Here is a 17,688-nt window from a genome sequence, read left to right as displayed (position 1 = left end):
TTTACAATACAACTACAACTTATCGGCCGAAGTGAGAATTTCGCAATTTTCAGTGTGTTTTCTTATTAAAATTAACACAGTTTGGAAATTTTCTGCGTTTTTACCCCGGTAAAATCAAATCATGGTAGCCTTCTGTCATTTCAATCATAAAAATGCTTCGCATTAAACCGCTTCAACATATTTCCAAGCGTTTCGCTTGCGAATTAAAATCTATCCTTGCCTCCAAAATCCCTAAAGAGCAAGAACGCATTAAAGCTTTCCGCAAGGCTCATGGCAAGACCAAAATTGGCGAAGTTACCGTCAACATGGTAAGTTACGCTCCCACCCACCCTCTCATAACATCATGCTTAGGCGTATGGCGGCATGCGAGGCATCAAGGGTCTCATTTGCGAAACTTCAGTCCTGGACCCCCATGAAGGTATCCGTTTCCGGGGCCACTCCATTCCCGACTGCCAGGAGAAGCTCCCTAAGGCCGACTGTGGCGAACAGCCTTTGCCTGAAGGCCTCTTTTGGCTACTTCTCACTGGGGATATCCCCACAAGCGAGCAAGTGAAATCCCTCTCTGAGGAGTGGGCCAGTCGCTCCGAATTGCCGGCCCACGTGTGCAAGTTCCTGAAACAAGTCCCCAAAGATGTGCACCCCATGGCGCAGCTCTCGGCCGCTTGCTCGATTTGTAACACGGAGAGTCTGTTCAAGAAGTCGTACGCCACGGTGAAGAAGGCGAACTACTGGGAGAGCATCTATGAGGATTGCATGAATTTGATTGCAAAGCTTACCCCCATTTCTGCACTGATTTACAAGCACACCTTCAAAGGGACTGATGAGATAGGGACCGTGGATTCGGACAAAGACTGGAGTTTGAACTTCTGCCGGATGCTGGGGTTTGACAACGAGGAGTTTGTCGAGTTGATGCGGTTATATTTGACTATACACAGGTTTAAAGTAGCTAAAATTTGATAAAAATTCACACAAAAACCATTTTGTAGCGACCATGAAGGCGGTAACGTCTCTGCTCACACTGTCCATTTGGTGGGGTCGGCCCTAAGTGACCCCTATTTGTCTTATGCCGCTGGTATGAATGGTTTAGCTGGGCCTTTGCATGGTTTAGCAAACCAGGAAGTACTAGTTTGGTTGAAAAATTTGCAAAAAGAAGTAGGGAAAGACCCCACTCATGACAAAATTAAAGATTTCATTTGGAAAACTCTGAAATCGGGTCGTGTGGTTCCCGGCTATGGCCACGCCGTTTTGCGAATCACTGATCCGAGGTTCACTGTTCAGAAACAATTTGCAGAAAAGTATCTTCCCAATGATCCCTTATTCAAAATTGTTTCACTGGTTTTCGAGGTGGTTCCCCCGATTTTGAAAGAGTTGGGTAAAGTACAAAACCCCTGGCCGAATGTGGATGCCCACTCCGGTGTCCTTTTACAAGTAATTCGACAGAAAAGCTTTTTCTCTCATTTTTAATTGTTAATATTTATGTAATTTTAGTATTACGGCATGACCGAAATGACCTATTACACCGTGTTGTTCGCGGTTTCTCGCGCATTGGGTGTTTTGGCTTGCACGGTTTGGGATCGCGCTCTAGGCTTGCCCATCGAAAGGCCTAAATCCATCTCCACCGAACGTCTCATCAAAGAAGTCACAGGTGGCGATGACAAAAAAGGGAAAAAAGGAAAAAAATGTGAATAAATTTCTTGTTTTGAATAAAACTTCAGAAACTTGTCAGTGTCATTTCTTGTGTCACAAAAATGATGCGAAGTGATTCTTCGTTTAGCATTAATAAAAAACCAGAACATCCGCAAAAAAATTCCAATTGGTTGTCGCTAATCACCTTCTGGTACGTCATTTCTATATTTAGGAAAGGAAATAAGAGGGATTTTGACGAAGGGGATTTGACGAAGCCTTTAGATGAACACAAATCGTCGATTTTGGGCGAGAGATTGGCGGTGTTTTGGAGTAGGGAAGTGCAAAGGGCTAAGGAGCACGGAGAGGTGCCCAATTTGACCAAAGTCCTTGTTAGAATGTTTCTAAAAGACATACTGTTGCAAGGGACGGCTTTGTTTATAATGGAAGTGCCAGTCAGGTTGAGTCAACCGATTTTTCTGGGACTGCTTTTGCGGTATTTTAATCCGGAAAATGAACAAAGCGTGGAGTCGTAAGCAGTTTTTTTTTTCAAATTATTAAAATCATTGTAATTTTGTAGTCAACACTCCCCCACATACTTGATGCGCATTTTCAAGTACTGGAGCCACGACCAAAGCCCCATCCAACTCGGCGAGGCATATTTTTTTGCTTCGGGCATCGTTATGTGCAGTTTGGTGAACGTCGCAATAATTCATCCCTGTATGATGGCCGTGATGCACATAGGGATGAAAATTAGGGTGGCGTGTTGCTCCCTCATCTACAGAAAGACCCTCCGACTCGATTTAGTCTCACTTTCCGGTCCTACGGTCGGCAATGTCGTCAATTTGATGTCAAACGATGTCAACCGATTCGACCTATCGGTCTTGTATTTCCACTACTTGTGGATCGCCCCCTTGCAGATGATTTTTTTCATTTTGATAATGTACAAAGAGATCGGAATTGCAGTGGTCGTGGGAATTTCAGCGATTTTGATTGTTATACCACTCCAAGGTTTTTTTATTTTTCTTCGGAAATTAGGTTTTTGAGAGAGATTTTTCTAGCCTGGTTTGGTAACCGGACTTCGCGATTTCGGCTCAAAACGGCCGCAAGAACGGACGAAAGAGTTCGACAAATGAACGAAATTATCCAAGGAATGCAAGTTATAAAAATGTACACCTGGGAGCACGCCTTTGCTCAACAAATCCATGAATTGCGAAGGTGGGCCTAATTTATCTAGTCCGATCCTAAAATAATTTCAAATTTCAGTCTTGAAATACAGGTTTTGAAACAAACTTCTTACATCCGTGGGGCGATTTTATCGTTTATCATGTTTACCACTCGATTCGCAATTTTTTTAACAGTGGTTGCGATTGTTTTACGCAAACGCACGATCACAGCCGAAAGCGTCTTCGTCATAGCTTCGTTTTATCAAATTCTGCGCCAAACAATGACTCTGTTTTTCCCCTACGCTATCGCACAAATCGCCGAAACCAATGTTGCCGTGACAAGGATTAAAAAATTCCTTCTGATGACTGAAACACAAGTCGGCGATCCGACTATATTCAACCCCGATTTGAACAAATTGGACAAACTTAGTGACACATGGGATGCCCCGAACGTGTCCTTGAGTCACGTTTCGGCAAAAATCGACGACGAGGTGTGTCTACACAACGTGTCCTTGACCATCGAAAAGAATCAATTGACTGCAGTTATCGGCAAAGTCGGGGCGGGTAAAAGTTCGCTCTTGAATGCGATTCTAGGGGAATTACAGCCGTGTCTAGGGAATGTCCGTGTGAAAGGGGTGGTGTCGTACGCATCGCAGGAGCCGTGGCTTTTCGCAGGGTCTGTCCGTCAGAATATTTTATTCGGGCACGAATTCGACAGGGAGAGATATTACGAAGTGGTCCGGGCCTGTGCTTTAATCCGCGACTTTCAATTGTTGCCCTACGGTGACCAGACCATAGTTGGGGAAAAAGGCACGTCGTTAAGTGGGGGCCAAAGGGCGCGTATAAACCTGGCACGCGCCGTTTACAAAGAAGCCGATATATATTTACTGGACGATCCTTTATCGGCCGTGGACGCCAGTGTCGGAAAACACCTCTTCGATAAATGTATCACGGGTTTTCTTTCCGACAAAATTGTGGTTTTGGTCACACACCAGTTGCAATTTTTGAGCGAAGTTGAAAATGTCGTTCTAATGCACGACGGGACAATCGAAGCCACAGGCTCGTACCAGTTTTTGGGGAGTACGGGCCTGGATTTTACTGAATTTTTGAAAAATCAGTTGGCAGTGGACGTGGAGACTGAGGTGCAAACTGTGACGAGGGTTGAGTCTATCATGAAGGATTTGCGGATACAGAGTACGTTGAGCATAAATGTGATTGATAAGGAAGGACAAAGGGTTGTAGAAAAAAATAGTAGAATTTTTGTGAAAATTGCTTTCTAGTATGCGCCGAAACAAACGGCCGAATTGAGGACCCAAGGCTCAGTCGAGTGTTACATCTACAAGCAGTATTTCAAAGCTAGCGGCAATTGTTTGGTCATTTTTAGCGTCGTACTCTTGTTTTTAGGAGCACAGTTTCTAGCCAGCGGCGGGGATTTTTTCCTTGCCCAATGGTAACAATTTTTTACACAAAAGTTGTGATATTTATTTTTAACCAACTTTTTTAGGGTGGACGTCGAAGAAATCCGCTCACGCAATGAAAACGTCCACAATAGCAGTTTAACCCTCCGAAATCTCGGCACCGATTCATCAATCGCCATCTACTCAGTCCTCATTTTTCTCACAATGGTGGTGGCCCTGACGCGTTCGTTTGTGTTTTTCACAGTGTGTATGCGCGCCAGTATCAAGTAATTTTCGACTTACATGCGCAAATTTAATTTTTGTCAAGTTTGCACGATCGCATGTTTCAGAGTATAATAACAGCATCTATGCAATTCTTCAATACCAACACTTCGGGTCGAATTCTGAACCGATTTTCCAAAGATTTGGGAGCTATCGATGAGATGCTGCCGAACGCGATGATCGATTGTTCTCAGATTATGTTGAATTTGCTTGGGGCGGCTGTGGTTGTGACGATGGTCAATTATTACCTTATCATTCCAACGTTTTTGATTTGTGTGATTTTCTTCTTTTTGCGACGATTTTATATCAAGACAAGTCGGAGTGTTAAACGGCTGGAAGGAATAAGTACGTTTGGGGGAAAATAGTGAAATGAATGTTATTATTTATGGTAGAATTTCAGGCAGAAGTCCGGTTTTTGCACATTTAAATGCTTCGATTCAAGGTTTAACGACGGTGCGATCAAATAATGCCGAAACTATTCTAACAAAGGAGTTTGATAAGTTGCAAGATGATCATTCGAGTGCTTGGTTCATGTTTATTGCGTGCGCGAGGGCTTTCGGCTATTGGTTAGACTTGCTTTGTGCATTCTACATCGCAATTATTGCTTACAGTTTTCTAATTTTTGGTATTAATAAACTATACCCACTGGATGAATGGTAAATTTAAAAAATCGATTTCAGACAACACCGGAAGTAACGTCGGTTTGGCTATAACCCAAGCAATCGGTTTAACCGGCCTATTTCAGTGGGGCATGAAGCAGTCAGCCGAACTCGAGAACCAAATGACTTCAGTCGAAAGAATCTTAGAATACATAAATCGAGTTGAACATGAACCGGACTTGAAATCTGTAGCATTTTCGCATTTGTTCCAATCACCGTGTACAAACAAATATATTTTTAGAAGCCTGGTAAAGAGCCTCCTCCCGATTGGCCACAAGAAGGCCGAGTCGAATTCCAAAACCTTGTCCTTAAGTATAAACCCAATGACCCTCCCGTTCTAAAAAGGCTAAATTTTAAAATTGACCCTAAGGAAAAGGTAACTTAGACTAATCACAACTCTAGACTTATTTCCGCAGATAGGAATCGTAGGGAGAACCGGTGCAGGGAAGTCCTCAATGATTTCGGCTCTTTTCCGATTGGCTTATTTCGACGGTGCCGTAATGGTCGATGGAGTTGATACGAACGAGATCGGGTTACACGATCTTAGACGAAAAATATCTATCATACCACAAGAGCCAGTCCTGTTTTCGGGATCTTTGCGATACAACATGGATCCGTTTCATAAACATGGCGACGAAGAGATTATCAATGCTTTGATTGTTGTTGAAAGTAAAGCAGCACTTTCGGAAGGAGTCGGTATGTTCGAAAATTGGAATACCAGCCAAACCCTACGACTCATTTAAATTTAACCAATCGCAGATTGTTTAAAACATCACGTGTCGGAGGGCGGAGTTAACATCAGCGTGGGTGAACGTCAACTTATTTGCCTTGCCCGAGCAGTCTTGCGGAATAACAGAATTTTGGTACTGGATGAAGCCACGGCCAACGTTGACCCACAAACCGATAAGTTTATCCAAACTACGATTCGTCAAAAATTTGCCAAATGTACCGTTCTAACAATTGCACATCGTCTGCACACCATTATGGATTCAGACCGAGTTTTGGTCATGGATGCAGGAGCAGCGGTAGAGTTCGATCACCCCCATATCCTATTACAAAACCGTTTCGGTTTCTTATCATCCATGGTGGATAAGACGGGCAAAGCTATGGCCAAAAATCTCAAAGACATTGCAAAAGAGGTAATTATATCACATTGATTTATTCAATTCATCACATTCATATTTACAGAATTACGAATTAAAACAAAAAAGGCGCGACGACGGTGTACAATAATTAAGTTTTTAAAAAATAAAATAAGCTTTGAAATACTTAATCTAATTGTAAAAAAGAAACGGAAATGACTTATTTATTAACACTTATCACTTTTGCTAGTAGTTGCTCACATGTTTTCTTCGCGTCGCCGAGTAGCATGGACGTGTTGGGTTTGTAGAAAACTGGATTATCAACAGCCGCGTAGCCTACACCTAGTGAACGTTTCATAACGATCACGTGATCTGATTTCCAGACATTGAGGACGGGCATTCCGGCGATGGGCGAATTGGGGTCGTCTACGGCGGCGCTGTTAACAGTGTCGTTGGCCCCAATTACGAGCACCAAGTCAGTCTCGGGGAAATCGTCGTTGATTTCGTCCATTTCGAGGACATCGTCATACGGGACTCCAGCTTCGGCCAAAAGTACATTTAATTGGCCTGGCATACGACCGGCGACTGGATGTATCGCAAATCTGACATTTTTACCCTGACTTTTCAGCAGACTGACCATTTCGGCGATCGGGTATTGCGCTTTTGCGACGCACAGACCGTAGCCAGGAACGATAATAATATTACGTGCGTTGTTGATGGCTTCGACAGCGCCATCTACGTTGATTTCCGTGTGAGTGCCGGTAATTTCCATCGGTTTGCCTGAGCCGGTGCTGGATGTGCCGTAGCCACCTAAGATTACATTGGGGAGTGACCTATTCATAGCCTTGCACATGATATATGACAAGATGGCACCACTTGAACCGATCAGAGCGCCAACTATCGTCATTAAATTATTATTTAACATGAAACCTTCTGCACAAAGGGCCCATCCAGAGTAACTGTTCAAGACCGTAATCACTACAGGCATATCAGCGCCACCTATTGCTGAAGTAAGGGTCACACCCATGGCTGTTGATAACGCGGCTGTTGTCCCTAAGGCCCCTAAGCCTCCCATCATACTAGGGTCGAAAAACAAGTACGCCCCTGCACCCACATTTCCTAACAACAGACCCATATTCAGAGCGTGTCTCCCGGGAAGAAGCAACGGATTCGATTTTAAAATGCCTTGGAGTTTTCCATATGCGATTAGTGACCCACTGAAGGTCACCCCTCCGATGTAAGTGCCCAAAAATAGTGCCGTTTTGACAACATTGGCAGCCGGATCCGTTGCAAAATTGGGAAAGTCATGAATAAAAGTCGCAGTACAAGTCAGCACGGCTGCCAACCCTACCAAACTGTGAAAGCCTGCGACGAGTTGGGGTAAATCCGTGATTTGAATTCTTTTGGCGATGAGTGTGCCTAGACCGCCTCCCGCGATCAAGCAAGCGGCCATTTGAGCCAATACTTCGGTGCTGGGGGCCATCTGGCCCAGAGTTGCAGCGATTCCTCCGGAAACTCCAATCTGAGGGCAAAAATTATTAGTTTTGAAGAGGTGTAAATGGGGGAAGTACCATTCCGATGTTGTTGCCCAATCGAGAGGTCTTCTGCGAGCTGAGGCCTGCGAGAGCGCCAACACAACATAACGAGGCTGCAAGATAGGCAGCTTGATGGATTTCCGGAAGGTTTTGGAAAGCCGCCCAGCCGTAAGCCCCCAAAAATGCGGCGGCGGGAATGCCATAAAGGCTGCTGTATTCAGGGGGATCTTCTGGTCTAAAAAAGTCAAAAATATGGGAATTCCCACGAGTGTCGCTTTGCTTACCTTTTAAACATGTCTAACATTCGTTTAGTGACGACAAAACCGCCGAAAACATTGATAAACGAGACAAACGCCGCGGCTGCAGCTAATGCCTACAAATTTATAGAAGAATTTTTTTAGAAAGTTTCCAAAAATGTACTTACTTCGATTGAATTAGTGGGGTAATAGCCGCCTCCCATAAGAAGCAAGCCCCCAACAGCCGTAATACCTGAAATAGCATTAGTTACGGACATAAGAGGAGAATGTAAAGCAGGAGTTACTCCCCATACTGTATGATATCCCACAATTCCAGATAAACCGAAAGTGGTTAACATTGAGGTAAAAGCCGGGTTGGGTGATAAAACACCCAAACCTAATATCGTACCAATACCTGTAAAAAATTCCAATGAAATTATCAAACACAGACATTGAATTTTTTTACCAGTAGTACACAAGAGCGAGTCTTTAACAGTGGCCATTAACGGACTCTCTGTTACAGTTTCCTGTACTTTAGATTCGGTTTTCTTAACTGGTGGGGGCGGTGGAGCGACAACCGGAGCCGGGGGAGGCCACAACATCTTCCCTTCTTGTAAAATAATACTACCTCGCACCACCTCGTCGGCCAAATTTATCCGAAAATGATTTTTCTCCCCCATCGACAACAAAAACTTCGACACGTTATTAGCATATAGTGTCGAGCTTTGCGTTGGCAACCGACTCGATAAATCGGTGAAACCGATATGTGTAATGTCATTCAGGCTATACACCTCACCCGGTTTTGTCGTTTCGACATTACCACCCGCCTCGGCGGCCAAATCCACAATCACACTTCCTGGTTTCATCGACAAAACATGATCTTTAAGTATCAAAACCGGGGCTTTTTTCCCCGGAATCAATGCCGTGGTTATAACCACGTCCACTTCTTTGCACTGTTTGGCAAACAATTCGTGTTCGGCATCGATGAATTCCTTGGACATTTCTTTACTGTATCCCCCAGACGTACCTCCTTCTTCGACAATATTAACCGTAAGAAATTCGGCCCCCATGGACTCGACTTGTTCTTTAACGACGCTCCGAGTATCAAACGCTCGAACTATAGCACCCATGCTTTTGGCCTGACCGATAGCAGCAAGTCCGGCGACGCCGCCCCCTACAACGAGTATTTTAGCCGGGGGGACTTTTCCGGCGGCGGTGATTTGGCCGGAAAAAAATCGAGGGAAGTGATTGGCGGCTTCGATGACAGCTCTGTAACCGGAAACATTAGCCATGGAACTCAAAGCGTCGAAAACTTGGGCTCGGGTGATGCGTGGAATACAGTCCATTGCTACAAACAAAATTAAGGAAATTTTCGAAGCGAAATTCTACTTGGGGATTTACCGAAAGCGTTGATCTTCCGTTCGGCCAATTTATCGACTAGACTTTTGTTCTGGGCGGGGTATAGGAATGATATGAGTGTGCTGCTCTCGCGGAAATTACCTACTTCAGAGTCTAAGGGTTGCCTAACCTTTAAAATAATATCTACGAAGAAATAAATGACAATTTTACAAAAAAATGTGAATCTAACCAGAATCGAACGTTCTTTTCTTGTCCACTATCACACCACCGGCTTGTTCGTAATCTTCATTGCGGAATTTGGCTCCCAAACCGGCATTTTCTTCCACATTTACGGTAAAGCCTTTTTTGCTTAAAGTCTGAGCCACAGCCGGAGTCAAAGCCACTCGTTTCTCATTCTGCCACAGTTCTTTGGGTACTCCTATTGATAATTTTTCGTAGGGGATTCCCTCAACCGTCTCATTTTTTGCCTGACTTGAAAATCTTCGTTCCAAAAAACACTTTCTATACTTGGGGCACTGATTGTGAAAATTCGAAGTCCGGACTATTTGTTTATCTACATTACTTAAGAGATTCCTTCGAGTATAGTAAACACGCAAAATTCCTCTTGCCATTGTGATGACAGTCACTTATTTTTAATACATTTCTGGAAAGAAAAATAAAAAGGGTTTAGATATGTCACACTATCTTGCTGTAAATATTTGTGGTTTTTAATATTTTTATTCAGATTGAGATCAGGTGATTTCTCTCAAGGTTGCATTTTCCCGAGCTGCATAGAAACTAATTAACGGATCAATATTTAAATTCACAATTTCTCGCTAGTTGAAGAGTAGCCTCCAACGTAGTTCATCTATAAAAATATTACTACTTACAGTAGAGCTCCTTCAAAACACTTTGTTTTTTAAGGATTTTTGCCCTAGTTTCAGGGCAAAATCCTTGAATTATCTGCTTTTTAAATGTATCTTTAAAAACAGAGCAAAGATCTTAAAAAAACAAAGTGTTTTGAAGGGGCCCACTAGTAGTAATATTTACGAAGATGGTATGACGCAAATCTAGGTTTATAGTGATTCGGCCCGAAATAGCTTAAAAGCTTCCTAATCTAAATTATCGGAAGAATATTTCATTTGCGTTATAGATAATTTCACTTTTACTTTCATTAAGTAATGAAAAATGTAATCTGGGACAGTTATGGGACTTGGTTTACCTTCACTTTCAATGTGAAAATTCGCGTGATAATACGATGCACGACTGACAATTGTTTTTAAATTTGGTTGTTTTAAAAATTTGATAAATTTTGAAACGACAAGTCAAAGGTTGAGAATACTTCTGTCGATTATTTCGAAGATTAAAGGATTTGTCGTCGATATAATTATGAAATATTGCGAGAACCTTGACGTTCCAAATAAAGGATTGGTCTCAACAAAAACTGCAATTTATTTGTTTCTTATTTATAAAATGAATTGACTTATTAAATGGGTAATATATCATACTCTGTATTAGGTTAAATAAGGTAAGTGTTCCTAATGATAACAAGTAAGCACCCACAGTAAAATTCAGTAGATATTCAATATTGTCATTGTCATAAGTATTCAATCAATATTTATTCAGTCTTAAAATATTTTTCTACCAACGAGTAAATAAATATTATTACCTAAAAATACAACAACAAAGGCTGTAATAAAGATAATAGACGTCATTTGAAAAGACGCTAACGTATGAGCAATTAAAACATTTGATATTATTTCGGTGAAAGCTGTTATCGAAATATTGGCACGCGTTTAGTGTTTATTTTAAAATGCTTCAAGTAGATTTTGGTCAATTAAAATGATAATTGTAATTGCAGGTTTTAAAAGCTTGCCAAATGAAGGTTTTTTTAATAAATAGATACACTATAATTTATTTACAATACGATTATTTTTTATTTCAAAAAATATACAGTTGTTTTTTTTGTAAAGAAAATAAAAAAGATTCGACTCAATTATTTTACTCGAGTTTAACCAATTTGGGTAATTAATAATAGCTATTTTTCTATGGTTTCATGAAAAAAAAAACATCTAATATCCACTTCACATAGTTGTGGACGCTAAAATTGATATTTTTAGTTGTATTTAAATGTAAAACAAGGCTGAAAATTACGAAAAATAAAAAATACGCAATAATTATTATTTTTACCTGCAAAATGCTAATACCATAAAAATTACGGTAATAACTCAGACTTTTGAATGAGATCAAAACAATATGGATGAGTCCTCTAAAAATCCTGATAGAAACATAAAACTATTATTCGGAACACATCATATTTAAAATTTACATTTTCCTTATATAACTTTTCCAAGGTCATGGTAAACTCATCCATTCATCGCAAAAAGTCAACAGATGCAAATTATGATAATCCAGTCCAATGACTCCAAACTGTTTGCAACGATTATCATAAAATATTCCAATCAGATTATTCTCCGATAAAAAGAAATAAATAAAATGTTTTTCTTTAATAATTGACAGAGTAAACGTTACTTCCTGTGCAATTAAAGTTTTGTTTTTCTTCTAGAAAAGCAGTTATTACTATGCTAAACAGCATGTAACAATTTACACGTTACACGGTCGTCAGCCCTTTATTTTTCCGTAGAGACACCATTGGTGGTCAATAGATTTATTTCTATTCGGCGACGATTTCGTAAAGTGGACAATGTAGTGACGCTGCAGCGATAATTGTTCTAAATGAAAATTAATTACTTCCTCGAAACAACTCAAGTATATTAGAAATACTTTCTATTGGTTTCTTTTTGTTTACAATAACTATAAACAATATAAATCCGTAATAATTTATTTTGAACACAAGTACCTAATAACTCCCCAGGTCTCATAAATGTTAGTTTCTTATCATATTCTAGGAAAGTGGTCATTAAAGTAGATTTGATCACTACTTATGTCTTATCTGTTATCAAACGCATTCGGCACATTCGATAACATTTTTGAATTTTTCTGCATAGTATAAGTAGGTAATCACTAATCAAGCTAAAAGCTATGTACCTGGACCTTCTAAAGAATCTTTTGGTCCTCTTTTCCTAGACGGTCAAATCGTCAAAGAGGCTTCCAAGTAAAAGTTTCAAAATAAATAAATAAGAGAGAGGTTTACGACCGATTTATTGGGTGTCTCTTCAGATTTTATACCTGCGAGAATGAAGACCTTTTCGGCAAAACTTAAGTGCAAACATTGTTCAAGTCAAAATACCTGAAAATGGCTTTTTATTTCTAAATGTAACTGAAACGCCACGTGTTTGTGATAAATAAACCGGCGTATGACAAAACACAAAAAGCTCAATCGACCTAAATAGCCCGTCCACAAAATAATTTTAGAATTAAGCCCAACCACTGTTTATTATTACAGTCTTATGACTAAATATTCGAATCAAAATGAAGCAAAAACCTCACTTACCAGAAAATTATCCCTAGCGTCTGAAATTTCAGGTTGAAACCGGAAACAACAACACAACCAACTAAATTATCACAACTGGAAGCTCTGTTTTCCTATCTGAAAACTGGGTGCGTTTACACGCCACCAACCTGTTACCCCACTACGACTAGGCGTGACCTAACCCACCCAACCAAACGCCCTGTTTCAAGTAAAAGCGCCAAATCGAATCGACAAAACACGATCGCTAGGATCGTCTCCGTTTCATTGCTGCCATGTAAACGTTTTATCAGTGGTTTTAAAGCATCGTCGGTCGAGACTCGGATATTTCCGCCGCCCACTCCACAACACAACCTCAACAAGACAACAAGTTGTTTTTCGATTTTCAGTTTCTCTCCGGGCTGAAACAGTTGAGGTTATAATGGCCGGTACTTTAACGAAATTTTCAAAAAGCTTGAGCGCTGTTGTTACCAAAAATGGGGTCCTGCAAGGGCGCAATTGTGAGTATATTTTTTTATAAATTGCCCGGGGCGGTTTATAGGGCGCCCAAAGGGCACTTTGAGGGATGACAGGCAGTGAGGCAAAATGGCCTAAATATCGGGCGTCCGACCACTTTCGAGATCTTTGGTCCGTTCAAAGTTTCGACATGTGGAGAGGTTATCTCTGAAATTTTTTCGTGGAGTTTCTTGTGTTTATTACAGGCACGAGGCTTGTTTTGCCTGCATTTGGCATAAAAACTCTGTAAATTATTATTAGTGATAAAAATTTAATCTTATCAAATTAATAGCTTACTTGAAAGTAAGTCTTACCTGAAGTGGGCAAACCGACATCAAATAATTTATTGATAACTTGTTTGCTGTATGATTCATTTTTGGGTAATTTTAATTAACTTGGAACATGTGAACAAAAACGAACTTTTGAAAACGTCAAAATTTGAACACCCACTTATGTCGAAATAAGAGGGGGATGTTTTCGTTGCCAACATTACAAAAATAATAAAAAGAATACTGACTGATTTAGAAAGTTGCCTTTCATTTAGGAAATTTTGCAATACCAAAGATACCAAATTAATTTTTTTTTTTTACAAAAATACAAAATAAATATAAAATATGCATGTAAACTTAAAAAAAGTTTTTTTAATGAATAATTAAGGACATTGCTATACGTACCTAGCCTACCTAAACACCAGTTTGTTGGTCCAAACATGATAGACACTAAATTCGGGGATGTCACTAATATTTAAAAAGATTATTAAACTTAAATATTTTTTATTGTACAAAACTTCTATTTTATTACTATACACACGAAAAGTCTTCTAAAGGCGCACATTAAATTTAATTTTTATGACAAAGTTCTGGGATTTTTTTGTTCATTCCAACAAAATATGTGCCAAATTCAATTTTTTTCCTCTTTTTTAAAGTAATAAATAATTGTAATAAATTACATCCGCCTAATTTACGAAACTGATTTGAAGGACTGCTTTATCGTAATATGATTAATGAAGGTAGCCAGGCCGATAGAACAATTTGTTTTACTTAAATGAAATAAACATTTGTCCAATCATTCCTATTTTTAGCTGGATTTTTAAATAGATTTCAGTACTTTTTCAAGTTCATGTAATAACCCAGCCAAAAACTATACATTCAAGAAGGTAGTTTAAAAAAATCTCTTAAAATTAATAACTGTTTTCAGTTGGCACCCAACGCGTGGTGGCAAAGAATCCCGTGGTCGAAATGGACGGCGACGAAATGACTCGAATCATCTGGGAAAAAATCAAAGAACGTCTCATCTTTCCTTACGTTAAACTTGAGGCGCTTTACTACGACTTGGGACTACCCCACCGCGACCAAACCAACGACCAAGTGACTATCGACGCCGCCAACGCCATTCTCAAACACAACGTGGGGATCAAATGCGCCACCATCACCCCCGACGAGCAACGAGTCAAAGAATTCAATTTGAAAAAAATGTGGCTGTCGCCCAATGGCACCATCCGGAATATTTTAGGAGGAACAGTTTTCAGAGAACCCATCTTGTGTAAAAACATTCCCAAGTTGGTTCCCGGGTGGACAAAGCCCATCGTCATTGGCAGACACGCCCATGGGGATCAGTACAAGGCGAAGGATTTTGTTGTAACGAAACCAGGGACAGTCGAGATGGTCTACACTTCGGACGATGGCCAAGTCGAAAGGTACGAGCTTTTCAAGTACAAAGGGGGCGGAGTCGCCATGGGAATGTACAATACGGATGAGAGTATCCGGGCTTTTGCCCATTCGTCCTTCCAAGTAGCCTTGAATAAAGGTTGGCCGTTGTATCTGTCCACCAAAAACACAATTTTGAAGAAATACGATGGCCGCTTCAAGGACATCTTCCAGGAAATTTATGATAAAGAGTACAAATCGCAGTATGAAGCGAAAAAAATATGGTATGAACACCGCCTGATTGACGATATGGTGGCTCAGGGATTGAAATCCTCTGGTGGTTTCGTCTGGGCTTGCAAAAATTACGACGGAGACGTCCAGTCTGACATTGTCGCCCAAGGGTACGGCTCCTTGGGGATGATGACCTCAGTTCTCATGTGTCCCGATGGCAAGACTATCGAGTCAGAAGCTGCCCATGGGACAGTCACGAGACATTACCGGGAGCACCAGAAGGGTAACCCCACGTCCACCAATCCTATAGCGTCCATTTTCGCCTGGACTAGGGGTCTGGAACACAGAGCCAAGCTCGATGGAACTCCCGACTTGACTAAATTTGCGCAAACTTTGGAGAAGGCTTGCGTCGATTGTGTCGAATCGGGCAAAATGACCAAGGATTTGGCCGCTTCCATTCATGGATTGCCAAATGTCAAGCCAGGGATGTATTTGAATACTCAAGACTTTTTAGAGGCGATTGCCGAGGAGTTGGAGAGGCAGATGAAATAATTGATTAAATGAATTTTTTATGAAAATTTGTAAATATTTTTTCAAATAAACCTTTTACGTACAGCTTTCGTTTGATTTAGAAGTGACTGAAGAGCAAAAATTAAAAAGAAGGGTTAAAAAAAAAATAAAGGATCGGTTTTGAAACACTTGGAACAGGAGCGTTTTGTTGATTGCCTATATACTTAACTAACTGAAATCTTTTTTTTTTCATTTATTTCTTTCAAGGTCACACCATCAAAAGGAGGCTCCTCCGCAACACGAAAAATTGGGGGCCAACACGTACTCGAAATAAAAATTTGGGGGACCAGGTTTTCGTCACGATAACTGAGATAGAAAGACGATTTTGCGAATTAACGAGTCAAAGAGGGCCTAAAATGGGGTATTAAAATATTGAAAGGAAGTTGAAACTTAACCTACTTTGGTGGTGGGCGCCCTGAATAGTGGTTTGATCTTTGTAGTAGCAAAGATTACCCGTTTAGCCGACCCTTTTGTGGGTTCTTCTTCCAAAGATGAGTCTTCTGAGCTACTTTCCTTCTTTGCTGGTGGTGTTTTTCCTGTAGGTTTGTTTTTTATTTGCAACTGCTTTGCACCTCATCTGAACTATCTTCAGAATTACTTTCTTTTTTCTTCAGGTATTTTAACGATCGGTTTAGAAGGGAATTTGACTGCCTTGATGACCCATCTGAACTCTTCTTTTTCTGTGGCATGACTTTAGCAGTAGGTTTAAATGCTACTTTCTGTTGTGGCTTTGATGGCTCATCATCTGAATCCTCAGAATTGTCTTCTGAACTATCTTTCTTCTTCAGAAGATGAGAGATCTGAACTACTTTCTTTCTTCTGCGCTGGTTTAACAGCAGGTTTAGCCGGTGTTTTCTGAACAGGTTGCTTTGCTTTTGGTGTTTCATCTTCTGAAGAATCATCATTTGATCTACTTTCTTGTCTTTGTGGTGGTTTAGCTGCTTGTTGCTTGGCAGGCGTTTTAATAGCTGGTTTCACAAGTTAACACACAAGTTAACTGGTTTCTTCAGAAGAACTATCGTCGCTACTTGATTGTAAACAGATAATCTGTGGTAGTTGTGTAATTTTACCAGAATTACTCTGAGGCCATTAGGTATAACGTTACTGGATTTGTTGCTGGCTCTTAACTTGACCCCTAGACACTGACCGTCCCGCACCCGAATTTTGTACGGTGATTTTTAATCATCTCATCTTCTATTTTTATTTAAACGTTACAATGTTTTATAGTATTACTTTTTTCTATAACAGATGTTAAACTATTTCTTTATCAACTCTAAATAAAGTACCTAGCACTTTAACTGCAAGGGTAGATAAAGTAACACTTTAACAGCAAGGATATTTTATTCATTTAAATTTACAAATTTTATCATCCACGAGGTGGAATAAAGCGTCCGATTTACACTCAAAAGAGTTGAATACAACATTTTATTCTTCAAATTAGACTCAACAAGGCTTAAACTTGCTTTAAATCTATTAAAAATAATCTGACGTTTCGCATTGAGAAATTCAAAAATTGTATTTTTTGTTTGAAATTATATTTTTTCTCTTAAACTCTAAGTCCTGCTATAGAAAAAATATTGTATTATACACGATGATAATAGTTATTGGTACAACTAGTTTTGAAAGTCATACCTACTTTTTTTCACGAATTTGCATTTGATTAACGAGGGCTCTGCCCGAGTTAATCAAGCAAATGACTGAAAAAAAGGACTTTCAAAACGAGTTGTACACAACATTTTTTGCGTAGCGATAACCCCAAGAACCCCAAAGACCAAAAAGATATCAGTTTGATAAATCAAATCGTACTTAACGTATCGCAACGAACTCTATAGAAAGTATAGAAATAACTATAGAAATCGTTTGAAAAAGTATAACTTTGATGAAAATTTAACCTTCATAATCACTATACAAAAAATATTGTTTATCTACTCGTAATAATTCTCAACCAACAAGCCTCGAAATAAAAACGCTACCTTTGTTTCAGTAGTTGAACAAAGT

At 40.1% G+C, this 17,688-nt stretch overlaps 4 protein-coding genes across 4 annotated transcripts; 3 read left to right on the top strand and 1 right to left on the bottom strand.

The window, feature by feature from the left end:
* Window positions 1-110: 110 nt before the first annotated feature.
* Window positions 111-1,721, top strand: LOC123013823 (probable citrate synthase 2, mitochondrial). Its single transcript, XM_044412629.1, has 4 exons — window positions 111-308; window positions 352-935; window positions 987-1,428; window positions 1,489-1,721. The coding sequence occupies exons 1-4, from the start codon at window positions 153-155 to the stop codon at window positions 1,687-1,689; spliced, it is 1,383 nt and encodes a 460-aa protein (XP_044268564.1). The 5' UTR covers window positions 111-152; the 3' UTR covers window positions 1,690-1,721.
* On the top strand, window positions 1,663-6,594 carry LOC123013821 (probable multidrug resistance-associated protein lethal(2)03659). Its single transcript, XM_044412627.1, has 13 exons — window positions 1,663-2,155; window positions 2,204-2,634; window positions 2,685-2,841; window positions 2,890-4,024; window positions 4,070-4,239; window positions 4,294-4,473; window positions 4,515-4,813; window positions 4,869-5,093; window positions 5,149-5,315; window positions 5,369-5,503; window positions 5,544-5,823; window positions 5,887-6,266; window positions 6,316-6,594. The coding sequence occupies exons 1-13, from the start codon at window positions 1,749-1,751 to the stop codon at window positions 6,358-6,360; spliced, it is 4,011 nt and encodes a 1,336-aa protein (XP_044268562.1). The 5' UTR covers window positions 1,663-1,748; the 3' UTR covers window positions 6,361-6,594.
* On the bottom strand, window positions 6,271-13,487 carry LOC123013822 (NAD(P) transhydrogenase, mitochondrial-like). The gene is made up of 8 exons (XM_044412628.1): window positions 12,773-13,487; window positions 9,569-9,982; window positions 9,382-9,522; window positions 8,447-9,328; window positions 8,169-8,395; window positions 8,029-8,117; window positions 7,781-7,979; window positions 6,271-7,731 (listed from the first exon to the last, which is right to left on the bottom strand). Exons 2-8 carry the CDS (start codon window positions 9,948-9,950, stop codon window positions 6,430-6,432), a joined length of 3,222 nt encoding a protein of 1,073 aa, XP_044268563.1. The 5' UTR covers window positions 9,951-9,982; window positions 12,773-13,487; the 3' UTR covers window positions 6,271-6,429.
* On the top strand, window positions 13,063-15,735 carry LOC123013825 (isocitrate dehydrogenase [NADP], mitochondrial-like). The gene is made up of 2 exons (XM_044412630.1): window positions 13,063-13,248; window positions 14,441-15,735. Exons 1-2 carry the CDS (start codon window positions 13,170-13,172, stop codon window positions 15,670-15,672), a joined length of 1,311 nt encoding a protein of 436 aa, XP_044268565.1. The 5' UTR covers window positions 13,063-13,169; the 3' UTR covers window positions 15,673-15,735.
* The last annotated feature ends 1,953 nt before the right edge of the window (window positions 15,736-17,688 follow it).

Source organism: Tribolium madens, unplaced genomic scaffold, assembly GCF_015345945.1.
Source record: "Tribolium madens isolate multiple individuals breed KSU strain unplaced genomic scaffold, Tmad_KSU_1.1 Scaffold_96;HRSCAF=242;Tcas5.2_LG5, whole genome shotgun sequence".
NCBI classification, from domain to species: domain Eukaryota; kingdom Metazoa; phylum Arthropoda; class Insecta; order Coleoptera; family Tenebrionidae; genus Tribolium; species Tribolium madens.
The sequence above is the reverse complement of the archived record's forward strand: the minus strand, read 5'-3'. Positions and strand labels throughout refer to the sequence as shown.